Raw genomic sequence first — 19,455 nt, 5'->3', positions numbered from 1 at the left:
TTTTATTTGGTCGTGGGTGGGGGAAGGAGACTAATCATAATATTAAATTATCCATTATTTTCTTAAATTACCTTGATATTTCATTGGAAAGTATCGATTATTTTTGTGAGAGCTATAGATGATTTTGAGAGCTAATCTCTCTCTTCATAATTGTGCCTACTTTTGGAAAAATATTCATGTAGGACTATTATTGTAGGTATAGGTAATTGGTAATCACTAATACTTGTCTTACGTGTTATTTTTCTATGAACGTTCAAATATAATATGATTTGGTGGAATAAATCGTTAATAAATAAAAATAATTAATATTTTGTGGGTAGGAAGTACATTTTTGAAATAATTTTGAAAGCAATAAGTATGGGCAATTTGATTTTAGTTTTATCTTCCGCATTCAAATCGTCGATTAGTGTGTATATTTGCCAAATGAGTGGTTTTTTTTTTAAAAAAGATAAACAAATGCGTGATTCAATTTATTCATTTTTATTGTCTGTTTTTAACTAAATTTATATATAAATTTATTGGAACTAAATTTCTTTATTAATTACCAACTTTTTTCTTTTTCGTATGGGTGTTTTTGATATAGGTACGTATTGTATACACAATTTTATTAGTTTCTAGATTCAAGCGATAGGTCAACGGTCCTTTGTGCATGCTAAAATGTTTGCGGAACCTTCCCATACAATCTTAACACTTAAAAAGACGTAAAATAAGTTTTTACGGCGAAATCGTCTAAAAGTGACCAAGCCCGATAAAATATAAAATAAATATCGGAAATTTAGTTTTTTCGAACGTAAAATGTTTCGGCTACATATCTAATAATACGTGTAAAGTTTCAGAATTTAAAAATAAATCCTTCACCTCGAAAACTTGCATATTACTTTTTTTTTTTAAAAAAGTGGATTTTAGTGTCGTTCTAGATATTAAACATTTGAATTTTTGTGAATTTATTGATATAAAAACAAGGGTTCTGCAAGGTCCCTTTTGCACGCTACAACGTTATTAGATGCACCACGAGTACACTGCCTTCTTAAAACTATATATTTAGTTTTTTAGGTGAAAAGCGGCAAAAAATAACTGGGGCCGTAATAATAAAAAAAAAAATCGAAAATGTAGTGTTTTTTCGCACGTAAAATATTTTGGCTAGATATCTAATAACACGTGTTAAGCATTGGAGTTGAAAAATAAATTCTTCACCCCAAAAATGTGCATACGATTTTTTTCTTGAAAAAATTGTTTTTAGCGACCCTGAGTATTAAGTATTTGGATTTTTGCGATTTTTATGATATAAATAGATAGGCCAACGGTACCTTTTGCATGCTACAACGTTTTTAGAGGTACACGCCGTATTATAACTAATTATTTTATTATTGATCAAGAATTACTATTGACATTATTCGGACAATATATAAATATAGATACATACAGTAGCGTATAAAAAAATTAATTTCAGAGGGCGTTAAAAAAAATTTCAATTTTTTAATTCCAATTATTTATACAATCAAAATCAATGCCCGTACTAACCATACCTTTCAGAAGGGGTTGAACCCTTACTCCCCATACATACGCCACTGGATACATATATATAATTTTGTATTATAAATAAACGTTGGTAAATAGATGGATATATTTGTATGATAATGTACATCGTAATATTATTAAAAAATGACAATATTTCGGTTTCAATTGAAGTTGAATAAATTAAAGTTAATTAAAAGTTAATTAAATACACTGTGATACCTCTATTTTCAGTTTTTTTTTTATCAAAATATAATGTTAAATCATCAGTCGTCTACATATTATGAATACAAGTTTAATAAGTTAAACATTAGTATAAGTTTATTTTTACAATTAATCATCAAGGTTGAAAAAGAATTATATATCTATTATAAGTTTAATATTTTTTAATTCAATAGTGATACACATGTTTCAAAAATTATTTAAATGATTCTACCTATAACAAGTTTTTAGGTACATCATTGATTTTATATTCCATTATTATTATTATTATTATTAGGGTATAAAATTATTTAAATTACTCGGCGATCGTAAACTGCGCCCAAAATACAGGTAAACACAATATCACACACGTAAACTATGTCGAGTTTTTATCAAGTGTAAAAATAAATATCTATATCTATAGCTATATTTTTGCAAAATTATCTTTAATGTAAGTATACTTATTTGTTATAGCCATCATATAATATCAATAATTAAAATTAAAATTAAATGTATAACTTTAAAAAGTAAAATAATTATTACAAATAACAAATATTACAAATAATAACATATATTTATATTTGATACATATTCATAAATTAAAGTTTGCCACTATTATATTTATTAATTAAATTTTGTAACTTTTCGCTTTTTTGTTTTAGAATTTTGGTATTTAAAGGGTTCATTTATACTATTTAGAATTTAGTTTGATACATGTTTTTTTATTTGAATTTATTTTAACTTTTCTATAAACATCAAAATATTTGGATGAGTTGTATAAAAGCTATAATTTAAGCAAGAATGAAAAGACTCATGCATTAATGGTTAAAGTTGGCTCTGCTAATGATTGAGCTCATATTTCAGGTGGATACTGAGCTTAGTTACTCGATAACCCGATAACATGTTGGTATATCTAGACGAAAATAAAATTGCTGAAATATAATTGAAAAAGTACACAATCATAGAGACTTTAATAAGTCAAAAGTTTTGTATATTTTACAAACGGTGCACAACTTAAGTTGTCGGATGCAGTTATACATTACACCTTTTTAACATAGATACAAATTCAGGCGTAATTTACATTAAACCCTTTTAACGTATAGATACAATTTCGGGCGCAGTTTACGTATCCCAAAATTACTACTTAGGTATCTCAGTATCTGTATATTAGATAGGTAGGTTCCTATTTAACATTAATTAATTTAGGCTAATAATTAATATTCAATAGTGAGAAACTAAAGAATCTAAGATAATAACTATGTTACTTTGTGAGTAAATGGTATATTAATCTTGAAATTAATTTAAGTTATAGAATTTTAAGTAATAAAATTACAACAAATATACAAAAATAAATACCTATCAAATTTTGAATTATTATTAAATTAGTTATTAAGCTATAATACATATTAGATAAATTCCAAAAATTGTAAAATATATTTTTTCTCTAAATGGAAGGTTTATATTGTCAATAAAAATATTATATATAAATATATAATAATATAAAATGTTAGTTATTAATTATAAAATCATTATTCATAATTAAAATTTAATAATATTATATTAGTTATGAAAACAAAAAATTTATATTTTGCTTAAATAATTATCAAATACACATATTTGTATCAAGTCAGGATGGCCGAGCGGTCTAAGGCGCCAGACTCAAGGATAACCCTTGTCTGTCAAAGCGATGGATAGTTGAGCGTTCTGGTCCTCATCTGAGGGCGTGGGTTCGAATCCCACTTCTGACAAACTTTTTGTATTTTTTTATGTAATTATTTATTAATAAAAACTTAATTAATAATTAAAATTACTTAATTCATTTTTTTAAATAATATGATGAAATTGTAACACAAAATTATTTAATTACTTTTATCTAATGGCACACATCTTGAGTAATTGGTATAATTTATTATTATGTTAACATAATAAAATATATTATTAATATTTACGTATAAACATTGATTGTAAATAGTATTTATAATCAATGGTATAAGGTATACCGTATACTATACATATACCTATTTACCATATAATTTATCGTTTGTTAATTGTTTTATATTAATAATCGTAAACTTAAAATTATACTTACAAATAAATATAAAAATTATAGTTAAGTATAGGTATCTAAGTTTTAGAAAAATAAATTAAAATAACTAGGTACTAAATAACCTACACACTACTGAACACGCAAGTATTTATAAACTCAGAATTACCTAGTACCTACCTAAACGGTTTAAACAGTTATATGTTATGTGGATCTTACAAGGTATACATTTAGATATTTAAAAATTCAAATTCAATGTTATTGTGATTTGACATACTTTTTAAATTAATTGTTTGTGGCCGGCATAAAAATATGCGTATTAAAAAATATAAAAACAACACCACTATACGACCTAAAATATTATACATATACCTATTTATTTGGTGTATTCAACTATATAAAAATTTTAGTTATGACATATTATGTTTGATAAATTAAACAACAATTTTATTATTTTTGTACCTAATTATTATTAATAAAATATAATATTAATTATCTATAAATACTTATAATATCCTATGAATCTATGATTCCATTGTATATATTAAGTATAATACTATCAGTGTTCTTGTCTTTATAAGTTAAAATTTATTACACAATATTTAATAATTTTAGTAAAAATTTATAGTATTATACTCATAAAATATAATTGTATGAAATTTTTTGTTTAAAAAAACATTGAATCTCGAAAAATATATGCCTAAATATAACAATTTTCAACTCTTCCAAAACATCTAGCAGAGTGGCGCAGTGGAAGCGTGCTGGGCCCATAACCCAGAGGTCCGTGGATCGAAACCACGCTCTGCTAAATACATTTATGCAATTTTTTTCATTTTTAAATTGTTTATTTTTTATTTTATTTTATATTAGATAATATTATTAAATTATCAACGATAACAATATTCAATAAATACACGTATTTAATATTTTAATACTGGACAATGAATGCGTAAATAACATTTGCCATGTTATAATACAGATTATAGAACCATTATTAACAAAATTAAAGTTTTTGCCTAGTTATGTACTATATTTTATTTATAGGTACTGGTAATGTAAAGATATTGTAAGATGTTATTTGATATTGTAGGCAGTAGACCTATTTTATCAAATGATATATATTTTTTACTATAAATTGACAATCAGTATATTTTCATAAAATATTATAAAAATATGTAAGTAGCCAAGTAGGTATTATATTATATTATATTATATTAAATTATTATAATTTGTAAATGGTTTTGGCTAAATCTGGCATAAGTAAAATTGAATAATTTAGTAATATTAACTAGAAAGTAGAACTTTTAAAGCACAACAGAGTTATTAGAAAATCATTATTAAAATTATAAATTAAATGTTTATAATAAAAGATGTTACTAAATACATAATAATTTGATACCTTGATATACGTTTATAAGCGGCTATGTGTCCCTATGCTATTAGTCCCTATTTCGTATGGTTGTTAATAGATATTATTCTATCATGTATTAACATCCAAAATTTTGATAAATATATTCTATTTTAGTTTTATAAATATTCTTATTATTTTTATATATTAATTATACTATGACCATGAATAAGATGGCGTGATAAAAAGTTATTAAACTTTGAAATTTAAATCTAATTTTTATTTAACCTAACTTTATACAGAAAAATCAGTTCTATTCCAATATATATATATAAAAAAAAACACAATAATAAAAATTCACAATCTTGATTATGGTTAAAACTTTGGTTTGCCACATTCGATACCTAAGGCGTTTGTTGAGATTATGACTATTTATCTAGACGAAAAATAATTTGAGTCATAATATAATTAATTACATATATATGAGTTACATAAGTAACTAATTATTTTAATATCCTTGCAACCCGGTGGGCAGTGGTAGTACCTCAACTCTCAAGTATCTACATAGTATAGAAATACGTATTAAACAATAAACATAATAATATGAAATGTGCAAAATTGTAACATTACTAGTAATTACAAAATATTATATAATTTGGGTATTAAAATGCTTTTATTTATCGGATATTTATGAGTTTGTTATGTATATAGCTTTTTATATAACTAAGGTATGTAAAATATATGCATCATTAGCAGAGTGGCGCAGTGGAAGCGTGCTGGGCCCATAACCCAGAGGTCCGTGGATCGAAACCACGCTCTGCTAAACATCATTTTTATAAATATAAGAAAATACTTCAATAATTGTGTGTTTTTGTGGAAAATAATACAAGTTGAATGTGTGATTTTAATTATTTGTTTTTAACCTTTAACCACTTTTAACTAGTTAATCATATCTCCGACAGTCTAATCATTTTATATTCTATTGCAGATTTCACAATGATGTGTTTTAAAAAGTTTTTAAAAAACAGGTTTTTTGAGATCACGTAAAAAATTACATAGCAATAATGGACATTTTCGTGTACGGATCCTATCTTTATTCTTTATTCGTATTACGCCGTTACACTTACACCCTCATCATGATCATTTTTTTTAACGTTCATAGACTTAAGCATTGATTATAGACCATAGTAGGGGTGGCCAATCAGTCGATCGCGAAATGAATTTGAGTCGATCGCGACACCCTTTCGTATTTTCTTGAAATTTGTTTTCTGTAAATTTGAATATCTATATAAACGAATATAAAAATTATATTTAGAAAACGCAATAAATAACTGTAAAAAACGAGATTGTATTACACAGATATCGAATAAAAGAAGTGTAACACGCATCATGTACATATATAATATACATATTTTTTTTATTGACAACCTAGGTTTTTGGTCGATCACGACAATCTAGAAAATCTTGGAGATCGATCGCAAATCTATTAAAGTTGGCCACCCCTCCACCCCTGGACTAAAGTAATGTGTCAGTAAAATTCATAGGTAGACATTTGGTTGAATTTTTAGGGGGGCTATAATCAGTGGCGTATTTAGAGGGGGCCAAAGGGCCCCTCCCCCTGGTCCGTGTAGTATGTACATATAATAGTATAACACAATACTACTTAGTACTCTTATTATACTATATAATGTATTTATGTATGATTAAATAATGATTTAATATGAAAACCAAAATAAAAATAGTAAAATTTAAGTACGCATTGTTGTGCGATACCTAGCAAAAGATAAAATTGATATAATGCATTATCATATCTAAACTACACCGTTTCTCTGTTCTGGAACCGTTCGGACAATACGTCGATACCGCACATGTTGCTCAGTTGCTGTTTAAGTGCCGATAAAACGCATAAGTCTAATCGTGTAGTTGTCAACAACGTATTCTTTTACTTGTCAATGCATTTTTTATAACTTAATTATCTACTCATGTATATATTTTAATATTTGTATAAATTGACAGCTGAATTTAAAAAATATGCAACAAAATAAAAGAACATCAAAGATAACTAATTTTTTTAACTCAACACAAAAAAAAATTAAAATAGAAACTTACGACGTCGTGAATAACGGATAGCAGAAGTCACAGTCTAATTCACACAGTCGTATACGTACTTAAATTGTTACATCTTAATTAAATATTAATAAATATACTAAAATGTATGATTTTGGTGTTATATCTGATGGGTAATCGGAAAAAAAAGCCCTGTATCAAATAAAAACATTATTTGTTATTTTATTATGAATTACATAATTAAATATAATCATTACTTTTATCTATATAACATTTCTTTGACAAATCTAAAAGTATAACTGCAATTTTCATTTAACATTATCATTTGTACCTACATAATTTAAAAAATGTTTAAGCGTAAAAATTAAAAATATAATTAATTAACTATCATGTATTCATGTGTACATAATTTAAATAATTTATTTAAAATTTTTTTTAAATATGTAATATACAAACGAAAAATTACAATTATTTTAAATTTTTATACTTAAATATTTTGTCAATTATGTAAGTATAAATGACAAATAACAATTACTGACAATGTTAAATGCAGATTTCAGTTATACTTATAAATATGTTAAAAAAGTGTTACACAGATAAATCTAATGATTATATTTAATTATGTAAATCATAATAAAATAACGAATAATGTATTTAGTTAGTATGGGGATTTTTTTTCCGGGGCTATTTTTTTCCTAGATTCATCTGGTGGGCCCCTCCCTTGAGAAATTTCTGACTGCGCCATTGACTATAATAATCCAATGTAAAGTAACCCTGCACCCCCTTTTAATACACAAGTATAACATATTACCTTCGATTTTTGGGGGGCTCAGCCCCCCCCCCATGTCCGCCTATGCAGTGAATACAAATTTTAAATTAACACATCCATTAAAATGACCTACTCGTCACTCGATGACGATTGACTAGGTTGCTAGGTATATTCAAATTCTTTTATATACTATATATTTTCTCGAAGAAAATGATTAGTGGTTAATAACCAAAATTGGAGCGTTTTGAAGATATTATTTTAAATTGTAATATAATTATATTTTTTACTAAATTGTCAAATAGGTAATCAACAATCAGTAATTCTTGATATAGCAAAATGAAAAAATTTAAACTTTAAATGATTATGTTTCCAGTATGATACGACTTTTATATTGCCTTCGAGAATTTTTAAGATCTTAAATTTCATATAATTTTTTTATATACAATGTTGTATAAATATGTTATGATTTACCGAATTACAAATGCATATCATTAGCAGAGTGGCGCAGTGGAAGCGTGCTGGGCCCATAACCCAGAGGTCCGTGGATCGAAACCACGCTCTGCTAAACGTTCGTTTTATGTGTATGAGAGTACAGCAAAGTGTGCATATTTATCTGGAAAATATATAATTTGATTTTTTTATATTTTTAGTCTTTGACATTCTTTCTGTTTTTAATCATTTTTAATAATTTACATTTTTATTAAGACGTAATATATATTATAATATTACTTTAAATAAAATATTTAAATTTAAATTATTTATATTATTTGGTATAATTTGCCATATTTTACTTAGGTATTTTTAATAATCATACATCATTAGAGTAGGCAATATAAATTCTCATAAAGTTATTGCGTAATAATTGGAATTTAGATAATCGATATTTCCTTTGCACTATTCGATTAGATATTAATTACTACATTTTTAAGTACTCCTAGCTCCTGCCAAATATAAACTTCCTGCGAATATATGATAGTAAAGTAGTACAGTAAAGCAAAATTTTAAGTTTTCAGAGCTTATAAATATTTTTCTGATTTTTTAACATATTTACATTTTCTTATGAATTTAAAAATATTAATTTTAAAAAAACTCACCCTTGAATAAGGGCTTTTTAGAATAAATATAGTTATTTTTACCAAATTGATATCATAGCAGAGTGGCGCAGTGGAAGCGTGCTGGGCCCATAACCCAGAGGTCCGTGGATCGAAACCACGCTCTGCTAAGGAAATTTTTGCTTTTTTTCTTACTAATCATAGATGTTTTTTTTTAAGTTATAGTTATTTGGAAGTATAAACGAGTTTAATGATTGTGTCATAGACCTTAAACTTAGTAAATATATATGGTAATATTACATTTTCACGAACCTAACTTCCTATATCAGTCTCAACTAATACGTATTGATTATACAATTTAAAGGTTAATAGCTTATTATAGAATAAAAAATTATTGCAAATTTGCAAACATATACATGATACATTATACAAGTTAATATTCATAAAAAGTATACTTAATACTTAATAACTAAATAAAATTAGTTATTGAAAAAATAATTTAAAAATTGAAATATTTGTAAATTATAAAAGACATAACTAAATTGTCCTAGATGAGTTCTCAATGTTCTCATCATTGAATCTCGTCATTTTAGTGATATTGCAATATCATTCAGTGATATTGTGATTATCATAATAGCACACACTTATACAGTAATATATAGGCAAGCTAGACGCGTAGCCAGGGGGGGTGTTACAGGTGTAGTAACATCCCCCGCCCATCCTCAGCCAGGGTATACTTATCATGGATTTACATATTTTTTTATTAATAATAATAATAATTAAATTTTTTCTTATAAATCACTATCTATTTACTTGTAATGCGTTTGTACAATAAAGTATACGTAAAGTTATTAATTTTATATACATCATTTTGTCAATTAATTTTGAATAACACCCCCCTTTGAAATTCCTAGCTATGCGCCTGAGGCAAGCATATTGTATATTTTGATTCAGTGTCTACTCAATATTATTATATATGCACAGGTACACGTCACACGGTGATTATTTTAACAGTATCTAAATATTCATAATATTATAATAACTATAAAAAGAATTATTAAATATTTTTTTTTATTACGATTTAAACTCATTACAAAAAAATATTTTTCATTAATTTATTAATTTATAGTTTTATGTTTTTTTTTGTTTTTAATGACAGCATACTTACATATATAATTTCATAATTTAAAGCAAAATATTTACTTAGGAGTTAAGAATTTTGATAGGTAAGTAGTTAATTAGTTACCAGTTTACCACTATATAAATACCTCCCGGCTACCTGTACTAAAGTTTAGACAATTCAATTATTTCAATTAATGGTATAAAATATAAATACATCATAATGATAATACCACTATATTTTATGTTTACCGTGCCACATTTAATCCATCAAAACTTTAAAACTTAAACATCTTATTTCAAAAAATGTAATGAGTTTTATGAATTCAAATCATAGTACGTTAATAGGTACTTATAACGGGATGTGATATGCTGACTACTGGCACCATCTAGTCAGCAGCAATATTACATTCAGTCAGCAGTAAAAAATTTAGCATTTTAAAATCTAGTCGGCAGTTTTAAAGATTACTTACACCAACCCATGCATTATTTTAAGTCCGTCCCTGCGCTTGATTAGTGTGCATCTGATCTTTATACGCATCACGCGTGAACTAATAAAGTAAATTCATATCGTGCAATGGCTATAATGTGTTATCGTTGTATAACTTGTCGATTCTATAACCAGCAATTTACAGTTGTTTTGACGATAATATTACCTTAACACATTATCATCCGATAAAAATTAGTGATTGTATAGAGCAAATGTGCTTTTTAATTTATAATAATATATTATTACTGTAATTTAAAAATTATCGTATATTATGTAACTGTATTTGTTTAATCGTCCACTTCATATAATCTCTCCTGACGTTACAATTAATTCTGCAATTTTCGAACAACATTAAATATTCATAAAAAGGTTGGCTAAGCAATAGGCATCTATTCAACGCAACAAACCGAGTACACTGTTGTAGCCACGATGTGCATGATGATGAAAGCAGATATAAAATGTACAATAACTACATGGAGTAAATAGTGGGGGGCTTAAAAGGGCTTAGCCCTCCTTAAGATTTTATTTCATTGAAATACTATTTTAAATTTTTAAATTTATAAAAAAATATTGTATAGGTAATTAATATTTAATGGTAATAGCTATGAATATATTATAATAGTAATAACATGTTGGTAGGTTTTCATTAATTTTTTTAATTTCAACGTTTTATAAACAGTTTATGATCTATTATAAATTTATAACTTATAAGTAGTTAGTTATAAAAACGGCCTGCCGTGAGAAATGCAGCTGAGGTTGAACAAAATACATCGTCCTTCGACCAGCGAACGTAAATGTGCGCGTTATATTCACGGTGTCGTCCAAGTATGTAAATATCACTGATAATTAAAATCTATAAAAGATCCTCTTTTAATTCTTGAAACCTTTTGGGCTCAAGTCCTATGCATTTGAGGACCCTATTTACGCCATTACATCATGACAATAAGTATCGATTATCCGGTCATATTAAAATATGTTATCAATTATCACCATTACTCGATATTATAGCCGTCGACGCAACAATGGATTTCGATATTATCACGGGGCGTTTCTAGTGTTTCTACTCGGACGACTCGGACGAACAAACGCTGTCGTGGTGAATATTTAATTCGAGTATCAAGAGTGACAGTTTAATGTAATATAATATAAAATTATATAAATTATTTGTATTATAAAGGATAAAATATTAATTATGGCAAGATTGTTGGCCAATATATCCAAATAAATATAATAGTAGCAACAAGTTATAAGTGTATAACATTGAGGTCGATATAAATTAGCGATTGTGTGTGACTAGTCTTAAAAATTGCAATCGTATAAGTCGTGCAACATTTGACGGAGAGGCGAGTCTATTTTGTTTGGACTTTAAGGTAGGTACCTTGAACAGTTATTTATTAGTACCTACAATTTCATGATAGTATAATATATTAATTAATATGTAATCATTTTTATTATTACCTTCATTCGATTTTAGCATCAATCAATACTACTTAATATTAATAAATATAAAATTGTAAGTCCAAAACTTCAAATATTCGATGTCCATTACTCATTAGGTTTATTCTTATCTATAATAAATAATAATAATAATACATAATATTATCTATCTTATCACATAACACAAAAAAGTTGGATCATAAAATAAATAAATCTACCTTGCACACGCAATATATTATATTATTATCATTTATTTAAGTCATAAAATTATAATATTAACAGAAATGATGTGATACAAATTTAAATTCAATAAGATTTTAATGTTTAATAATAATGTGCTGCAACTCTGCAAGGTTCAATTCTCAGTGTGTCCAAACAAAGAAACGAAAAATTGTAGAACTATATTGTGGTTTGGATGATGTTTTTTACAAGAACACGGGGCATTCTAAAACTCCAACAAAATTTAAAATATATTATAATTATAATAATTAAATACTAACAATACAATGTATTATGTATGCATGGGCGTCCATTAGTAATAGTAGGGGGGACTGACAATTTATTTTCCCTTGTAAAAATAATATTAACTTACTATTTAATTGTGATATTACCATGATACTATTAGATAACTAATGATTTACTATTTAGACATCTTAAAATAAACTTCATTAGGGTGAAATTAATGAAACGAAGAAATGTGCAATTCTTCTTTAATGATATCGAATTATACATTTTATTTTCTATTTTTAGAATAATAACATTACTCTTCTATTTAGTTTAAATTTAAGGTTTTTTTATTTTGTCTTCTCCCCTTAAAAATTACGTATGAGCGTCTATGAGTTATGAATACCTATTCATTTAATATTTACTGCTTTTTTATTCAATACTGTTTTTATTTGATTATTAATTAAACTATAAAACAGCAAATTACATAGTGATTTAATACTAAATACTACGACCACGCCTTACTTTTATGTTATAAATTTTAACATTAAAAAAGTAGCCAAGTACAATTTGATCAATCAGTCATCAGATGTACAGTAGGTGTCGAGTTGGTTACTATAAAAGATGTGTTAAATTTGAATTCAAAAATACCATTGTACACAAAAAGGGATTCTAAGCAAAGACCGTTTGTCAGTCTATATCATGATATATATTAGTGCACTAAGTACATTTCATAAGTTTTTTGATACTATCATTATAGTAATTTATTTTATTATTGTTATTACGGTACATTTATTTAATTTTTACCGAAACATTATAATATAATAATAATAATAATAATAACAATAATAATTATAATTTATTCCATATTTTATTATTGTTATTGAATCAACATCTCCTTACCGTAATACCGTAAGCAAAATGACTAAGCATTACCTACTTAAATTCCTTCAGTGAATTTTTCTTTACCAGTATGTAGTCACCCTAAAACAGTTTGAATATAGGTTTATGGTATAAATAAAGAATATTTCAAAATTAATCTATATATTTTGAAAATTTCATTCAGTAAAGTAAAGATCGTAATACATTTATACGTTTTAGTTACCATGATTAATGTTTTAAAATTATAACAAAATAATGGGCATAATTTCATTGTTTAAGTTAGTAATTTCGTTCATATTTAAATTTCAAATATCTAAGAAAAGTAATTATATTTATAATTTTTTAATTCTAGTATGAAATACTTGTGAGGAATATAATTGTATTAAATTTTTAAATCTTAGTATTTATTAATATTTTATGAATTTTTAACTTCCATCTAATTTACTTATTTTTACGAAATTCAAATTTAACTTCAAACACTTTTTTTTTAAACATTTTTTGAATTTACGCTCAACTTTTAATTAACTTTTATTAATAACAGCTTATTACAGGAACTTTGCGTTTAATTTTCAAGATTTTTTACCCAGTGAAATTGTTTTCATTGACAATTAAAAGAAAATGTTAAAAAAACACACACACACATCGTTGTGGATTATTAGTGTTTGATATACTTTGATGACATTTAAGGAAACACTACTCATACACTATGGACAATTTTTTTTATAAAATTATAAAACAAATATTCAGGGCTGTTTTTTCATTTTGTATCAGTTTACATGGCGATAAATAAAATATCTAGAATTATCCAAAATCTATGAAGAAAATGAAAAAATATTGTTAGTTTTAAATAAATTTAAATTACGTTATTTATTACATTATGTCATACTACTGTCTTTTTATGTATAGCATATTATATAGTAAAAACAAAATGCTTTTTTTTGTTATAGAATAACACTCATTATTGAAAAAGTATTTAAATTTAAAAAATATATATATTTTTTAAATGTTTTTAGTTTTTGTAATAATGGTTGTTCTTTGATAATACAATTATTTAGTATACGTTAAACAATGTACATTGTACATAGACTTAATTTTTTAATGTATGGATGATTTACGAATTTCAAAGTAAATATTGATGTTCAACTTACTATGCTTAGGTATAAGTTATAACATTACGTATAATATTCGTAATTAAAATTTATCAACATGAGAGTGGCTATAATTGGAGCGGGAGTTGCTGGTTTAGCTTCAGCTAGAAGATGTTTAGAAAATGATTTTGAACCCATAGTTTATGAACGGTCGAAAAGAGTGGGTGGAACTTGGGTTTATGAAGAACGAACCGGTCTCGATGAATTTGGTTTGCCAATCCACACAAGCATGTATAAAAATCTAATGTATGTATTTATTATTATTTCGTATGTATATGTATTGCATATTATTTTATAGTATATCAATCCAATATAATGACTTAGCGATATTTAAAAAAAATTTTAGGACGAATTTGCCAAAAGAATTAATGGATTTTCCTAATTTTCCTTATAAGGGTTTAGACGATATATCATATTTAAAATCATGGCAAGTGCAAGAATATATTGAACAATTTACTGAACATTTTGGACTTGATAAGCATATTCAAGTAAGCATTTTTTATTTGTTTATTTGTATTCATTAAATTTAAGGAAGAGGATATAAAAATAGAATAATATACTTACATAACTAAATTTTTACGTAAAATTGCTTGTCTAGAGTATAGAAGTGTTTAAACTTTAAAGTGAGCTAATTCTGCAAAATATTATATTATCTTATAATTATCTATCGTGAGATTTTATATTTTAGAATATTTATTTTATAATGTAACATTTCTTTAGAAATGGCTTATATCGTGGTCTTTATTATTATGTTTCGTAGTTTTGTAGTTTGGTGACTTCAGTTGAAAGATTAACAAACAACTGGCAAGTGACAGTGGAAGACTTGAAAACAAAAACTTTGAAGACTGAATACTATGATGCAGTAATGGTGTGTAATGGACACAACGCTTTGCCTTTTACCCCAGATATTCCAGGGAAAGATGATTTTGAGGGCATACAGATACACAGTCATGATTATAGGATACCTGAAAATTTTACAAATATGAATGTACTCATAATTGGTAGTGGTCCTTCTGGCACTGATATTTGCTTGGATGTATCCAAAGTTGCAAATCAGGTAAACGAAAAATACCTTGTATTCAATAAATTAGTTAGTATAAGTTATATACTAAGTAGTTACATTAAATATAAAAATAAATAAAAGTTACAAAATATAATAATGTCTAAAGAATTGCAAAGGACGGTACATTTTAAGATTAAATATTATTCTTATAATTTATTATATAGATAAATGTATGCGTATTTAGAGTTTAAATCAGTATATTTCATCGAATTAATTCTGATAGTTTTAGGTTTAATCAATTTGATTTCCTTAGTATTATTAGTGAAATGGCTATAAACTTGTAACTGAATATTTTTCACGGGTAAGGCTAATATTTAATTATATACTTAGATGTAGCCAAGGTTTATTTTTCGTTAGAATTTAAAAATAAAAAATTCTATGGAAAAGTTATTTTTAAACAAAAGATTTGTAGGTAGGCCCGGGGTTATACAAGGCCTACCCGCTAGCTACATTTAAGCTTTCAATAAAGCTATATAATTTCAGAAATGTATATTATATTGTATATTTTAAATGTTGGTATTAAATAAATAAAATTGTAATTATGTTAGATACTAGATACCATTTAACAATAATGTCGACATAATTATATTTTATAATGATAAAATTATATTCCTGTATAATGTATACAATATAATATACTATTAAACTATAGATATTAGATATACGCATATATACCTAATGATAGTATGATACGTAAAGGCGTGTAGTGGTGTAATGGAAGTCTCTTTCATACCAAGCTTCATTTTTTTTATAAATATGTTGTCATCACAACTTTTTATCATATTATATCTATACAAAAAACAAGCTATAAGAATTAAAATAATTTGAATGTTTATAAATTATTGTATATAAAATATAACTATGTATTTCACATGAAGTATTACTTTAATAAGTTATTAGTAATATTATAGATCAATTAAAACTTGATTTACCCGTGAACCGTCTACCTTAAATTGCATTATATTTTTAAGTACCAAATATATGTCTACGTAACTTAACTAACTTTATAATATTTTATAAAATAATATTAAGTTTATAATGATGTATGAATATGTCTGATTTTTCCCCATGTTTCGCTTACAGGTTTATTTTAGTCATCATATGCCTGAATTAATTGAGAAAGATTTTCCAAAAAATGTTACACATTTACCAGATGTTGAGTTATTTTCAAAAAAATCTGTTTGTTTTAAGGACAAAACTGACCAGATTTTAGATGCTGTAATCTATTGTACAGGTAAATGCATTAAAAATATTATTTTTTAAAGAACTGTCAAAATGTATATATGGATGTTTAATGGATTTAATACAGAAACAATATCCAAGCATAATGTATTATGACTTAAGAATATTTAAAATTTACGTAGGTATATATAAATCAATCAATAAATTATAGATGCTTAAAAAATATAAAATAAAATATATAAAAAACTATTTAAATATTGTCTGATTTTTTTAGGATACAAAATTACATTACCATTTTTGAATCCTAGCTGTGGAATTAATGTTTTAAACGACAAATTGATCACTCCGCTTCATAAAAATATCATCAATATGAATAATCCTACTATGGGTTTTATTGGATATTTAAATATGACTTTTGTGTTCCGGGTATTTGACTTACAGGTACCTATATTCATATACTTACAACAATGTTTATAATTAATTATATAATATTAGGTATATATATTTCAGTAGCGTAACTACCCTCGTCAGCGCCCCGAGGCAAAATATATTTTTCGTCCTACTTAATATAAATTCGATTCTTCGATTTTTGTCATTAAAACTTTGCCGTGACCAAATTTATAGTTTTTTTTTTCATAAGATTAACCCAATCACACTTATATCACATTAAATATTTTTTTTCAAATTAAATAAAAATAAATTTACAATTACACAAAACCAATATTATTTTATTTGTTATTTTGTGTCCCGAGGCAACTACTTCTGTTGCTCCTGCGGTAACTACGCCACTGATATATTTGTTCTTGATACTACATAGACACATAGTTCAATGACATAAGTATAAAAATTCGGCTCAGATGCTGAAAATGTAGATATTTCAAATGCATTGCAATAACTAAAATATGTGGATCGAATTACATAGAGATCATGGTTGTTGAACACTTATTGCTTTCCTTACTTTTTTGGTGTAGAATATTGTTATGATGTGTTAAATCAATATGAAACGATTCAGAAATGAGTTTTTAACTTGGTTGAAATCAACTTGAAAATATTTTGGTGAAAAACTGAAAAATAAAATATGTTTTTATAAGACGTAATTACTATAAATTATAATTATTAAAGTATATTGTATAATGAATAGTGAAAATTAATATTAAATAATTCACAGAAAATAAAACTTATAATGATCTCACTATAGAGTGACCAAGGTAAGACGATGTCCATTGGCCAGTGAACATGTATTATAATTTTTAAACAAAACGTTTGTTAGATGACTAACAAATAACATGTGGTAACCGATAATTTCGATAACGGTTTCAAGCCCCGTAAATAAGTAATATAAATATAATTATTATTACTTAAGAAATTTTACTTTATTTTTTTAGGTTCGATATTATTTGGAATTTCTTCGTAAAAATTGTTCATCCCGGTTGGATTATATGGTGACAACGATGACTCCGGTTAACACACACTTCCTAGGCAAAAACATGTTAGATTACTGCAAGTCGTTAATATCAGATAAAAATAAAGTCGAACCAATTCCATCAATCTTTTTTGAAATTTATATGGGATGTCATAAACATAAAGAAAAGTATTATAGGTCATATCACTCATCGGTCATTAGAATCATCAACAATGATGATTATGTAATTGAATTCGATGCAGAGAATGCAAAAAATAAATAAAGTACGAACGAATATATTTATAATCAATATCAATAATATCTAAATGGTCATAAAAATGGATTGCCTATTTTGGTGAATACACAAAAAGATTATATTGATGAGCTTATTATTTTATTAACATTTAATTAATATGGTAGTATATACTTTGTATAATAATACTTGATAGTACCTTACCTATATCATAATATGTCTATAATTGTTGACACAATCACTAATATAATATTATATATCTATATATATTTATAACAGATGTAAAATTTTAACAGACTATAAATGTTTATTTTGTAACTATTAATAAATAAATACTTTTTTTCTAACAAATTGAATCTATAAATATAAAAAATAATTAATAACTGTTTCTGATGGTAAATTTAAAAATAACATGCAGCTTTGAAGTTTTAATAGCTTTTATGTATTATGTAAAATCATGAATTATATAATTGATTTAATCGAACAAAAAATAATTTGTGAGATTTATCTTTATATCATCTGAGTCACTATGATGATAAATATATATGTCAATGTTTCTCAAATTATTTATATCAATTAGTCCCAAATCATTTTTTTCAAATAATAAATTAACATTATTGATAAACAATCCGAGTATTTAATTTACATAATATTATTATACAACTGTATAACTTATAGCACAGAACAATATAGTTATTCTCTTAATACAATTGTTTTTATTTTAGTGACTTATAATTTGTTAATTTGAAGTAATATTAAACAATAAAATAGAATTATTATTTTTTAATCACGTGAAAAATTATTTTGAACATACGAATTTATTATATATTTGATAACATGTAGATTTAAATTCTCAAATCATATGATATTCGAAGTTTGAATTACACTATTCTGGTTTTACCCAAGATAATAGATAATATGAGATTGATGTATAGGCGTAAATATGTTATGGCCAACATACATTTCATAACTTTTATTTTATGTACTTTATGTCGACTTACCCTAATATAGCACTCTTACCACCGTTTTTATTTATGTG

General features: G+C 25.3%; 1 protein-coding gene and 5 non-coding genes across 8 annotated transcripts; all 6 read left to right on the top strand.

Annotated features, from left to right (window-relative positions):
* Nucleotides 1-3,342: 3,342 nt before the first annotated feature.
* On the top strand, nt 3,343-3,464 carry Trnal-caa. The gene is made up of 2 exons: nt 3,343-3,380; nt 3,419-3,464. It is a non-coding gene; the product is annotated as a tRNA-Leu (tRNA).
* A 1,032-nt stretch (nt 3,465-4,496) lies between these two features.
* On the top strand, nt 4,497-4,568 carry Trnam-cau. The gene has a single exon. It is a non-coding gene; the product is annotated as a tRNA-Met (tRNA).
* A 1,291-nt stretch (nt 4,569-5,859) lies between these two features.
* On the top strand, nt 5,860-5,931 carry Trnam-cau. Its single transcript has one exon. It is a non-coding gene; the product is annotated as a tRNA-Met (tRNA).
* A 2,506-nt stretch (nt 5,932-8,437) lies between these two features.
* Nucleotides 8,438-8,509, top strand: Trnam-cau. The gene has a single exon. It is a non-coding gene; the product is annotated as a tRNA-Met (tRNA).
* A 585-nt stretch (nt 8,510-9,094) lies between these two features.
* Trnam-cau lies at nt 9,095-9,166 on the top strand. Its single transcript has one exon. It is a non-coding gene; the product is annotated as a tRNA-Met (tRNA).
* Nucleotides 9,167-11,513: 2,347 nt separating this feature from the next.
* Nucleotides 11,514-18,540, top strand: LOC113551999 (senecionine N-oxygenase-like). 3 transcript variants are annotated; one of them, XM_026954636.1, is made up of 8 exons: nt 11,514-11,701; nt 11,783-11,975; nt 14,526-14,762; nt 14,863-15,004; nt 15,277-15,573; nt 16,663-16,813; nt 17,036-17,202; nt 18,147-18,446. In XM_026954636.1, the coding sequence occupies exons 3-8, from the start codon at nt 14,575-14,577 to the stop codon at nt 18,444-18,446; spliced, it is 1,245 nt and encodes a 414-aa protein (XP_026810437.1). In that variant the 5' UTR covers nt 11,514-11,701; nt 11,783-11,975; nt 14,526-14,574. The 3 variants fall into 3 exon arrangements, with proteins under 3 accessions (XP_026810437.1, XP_026810435.1, XP_026810438.1); XM_026954634.1 differs by having other exon boundaries at nt 11,514-11,975; XM_026954637.1 differs by lacking the exons at nt 11,514-11,701; nt 11,783-11,975 and having other exon boundaries at nt 14,575-14,762; nt 18,147-18,540.
* The last annotated feature ends 915 nt before the right edge of the window (nt 18,541-19,455 follow it).

This window comes from Rhopalosiphum maidis, chromosome 2 (genome assembly GCF_003676215.2).
Source record: "Rhopalosiphum maidis isolate BTI-1 chromosome 2, ASM367621v3, whole genome shotgun sequence".
In the NCBI taxonomy this organism is placed as follows: Eukaryota; Metazoa; Arthropoda; class Insecta; order Hemiptera; family Aphididae; genus Rhopalosiphum; species Rhopalosiphum maidis.
Note: the sequence above shows the minus strand (reverse complement) of the source record. Positions and strands in the feature narration are given on the sequence as shown.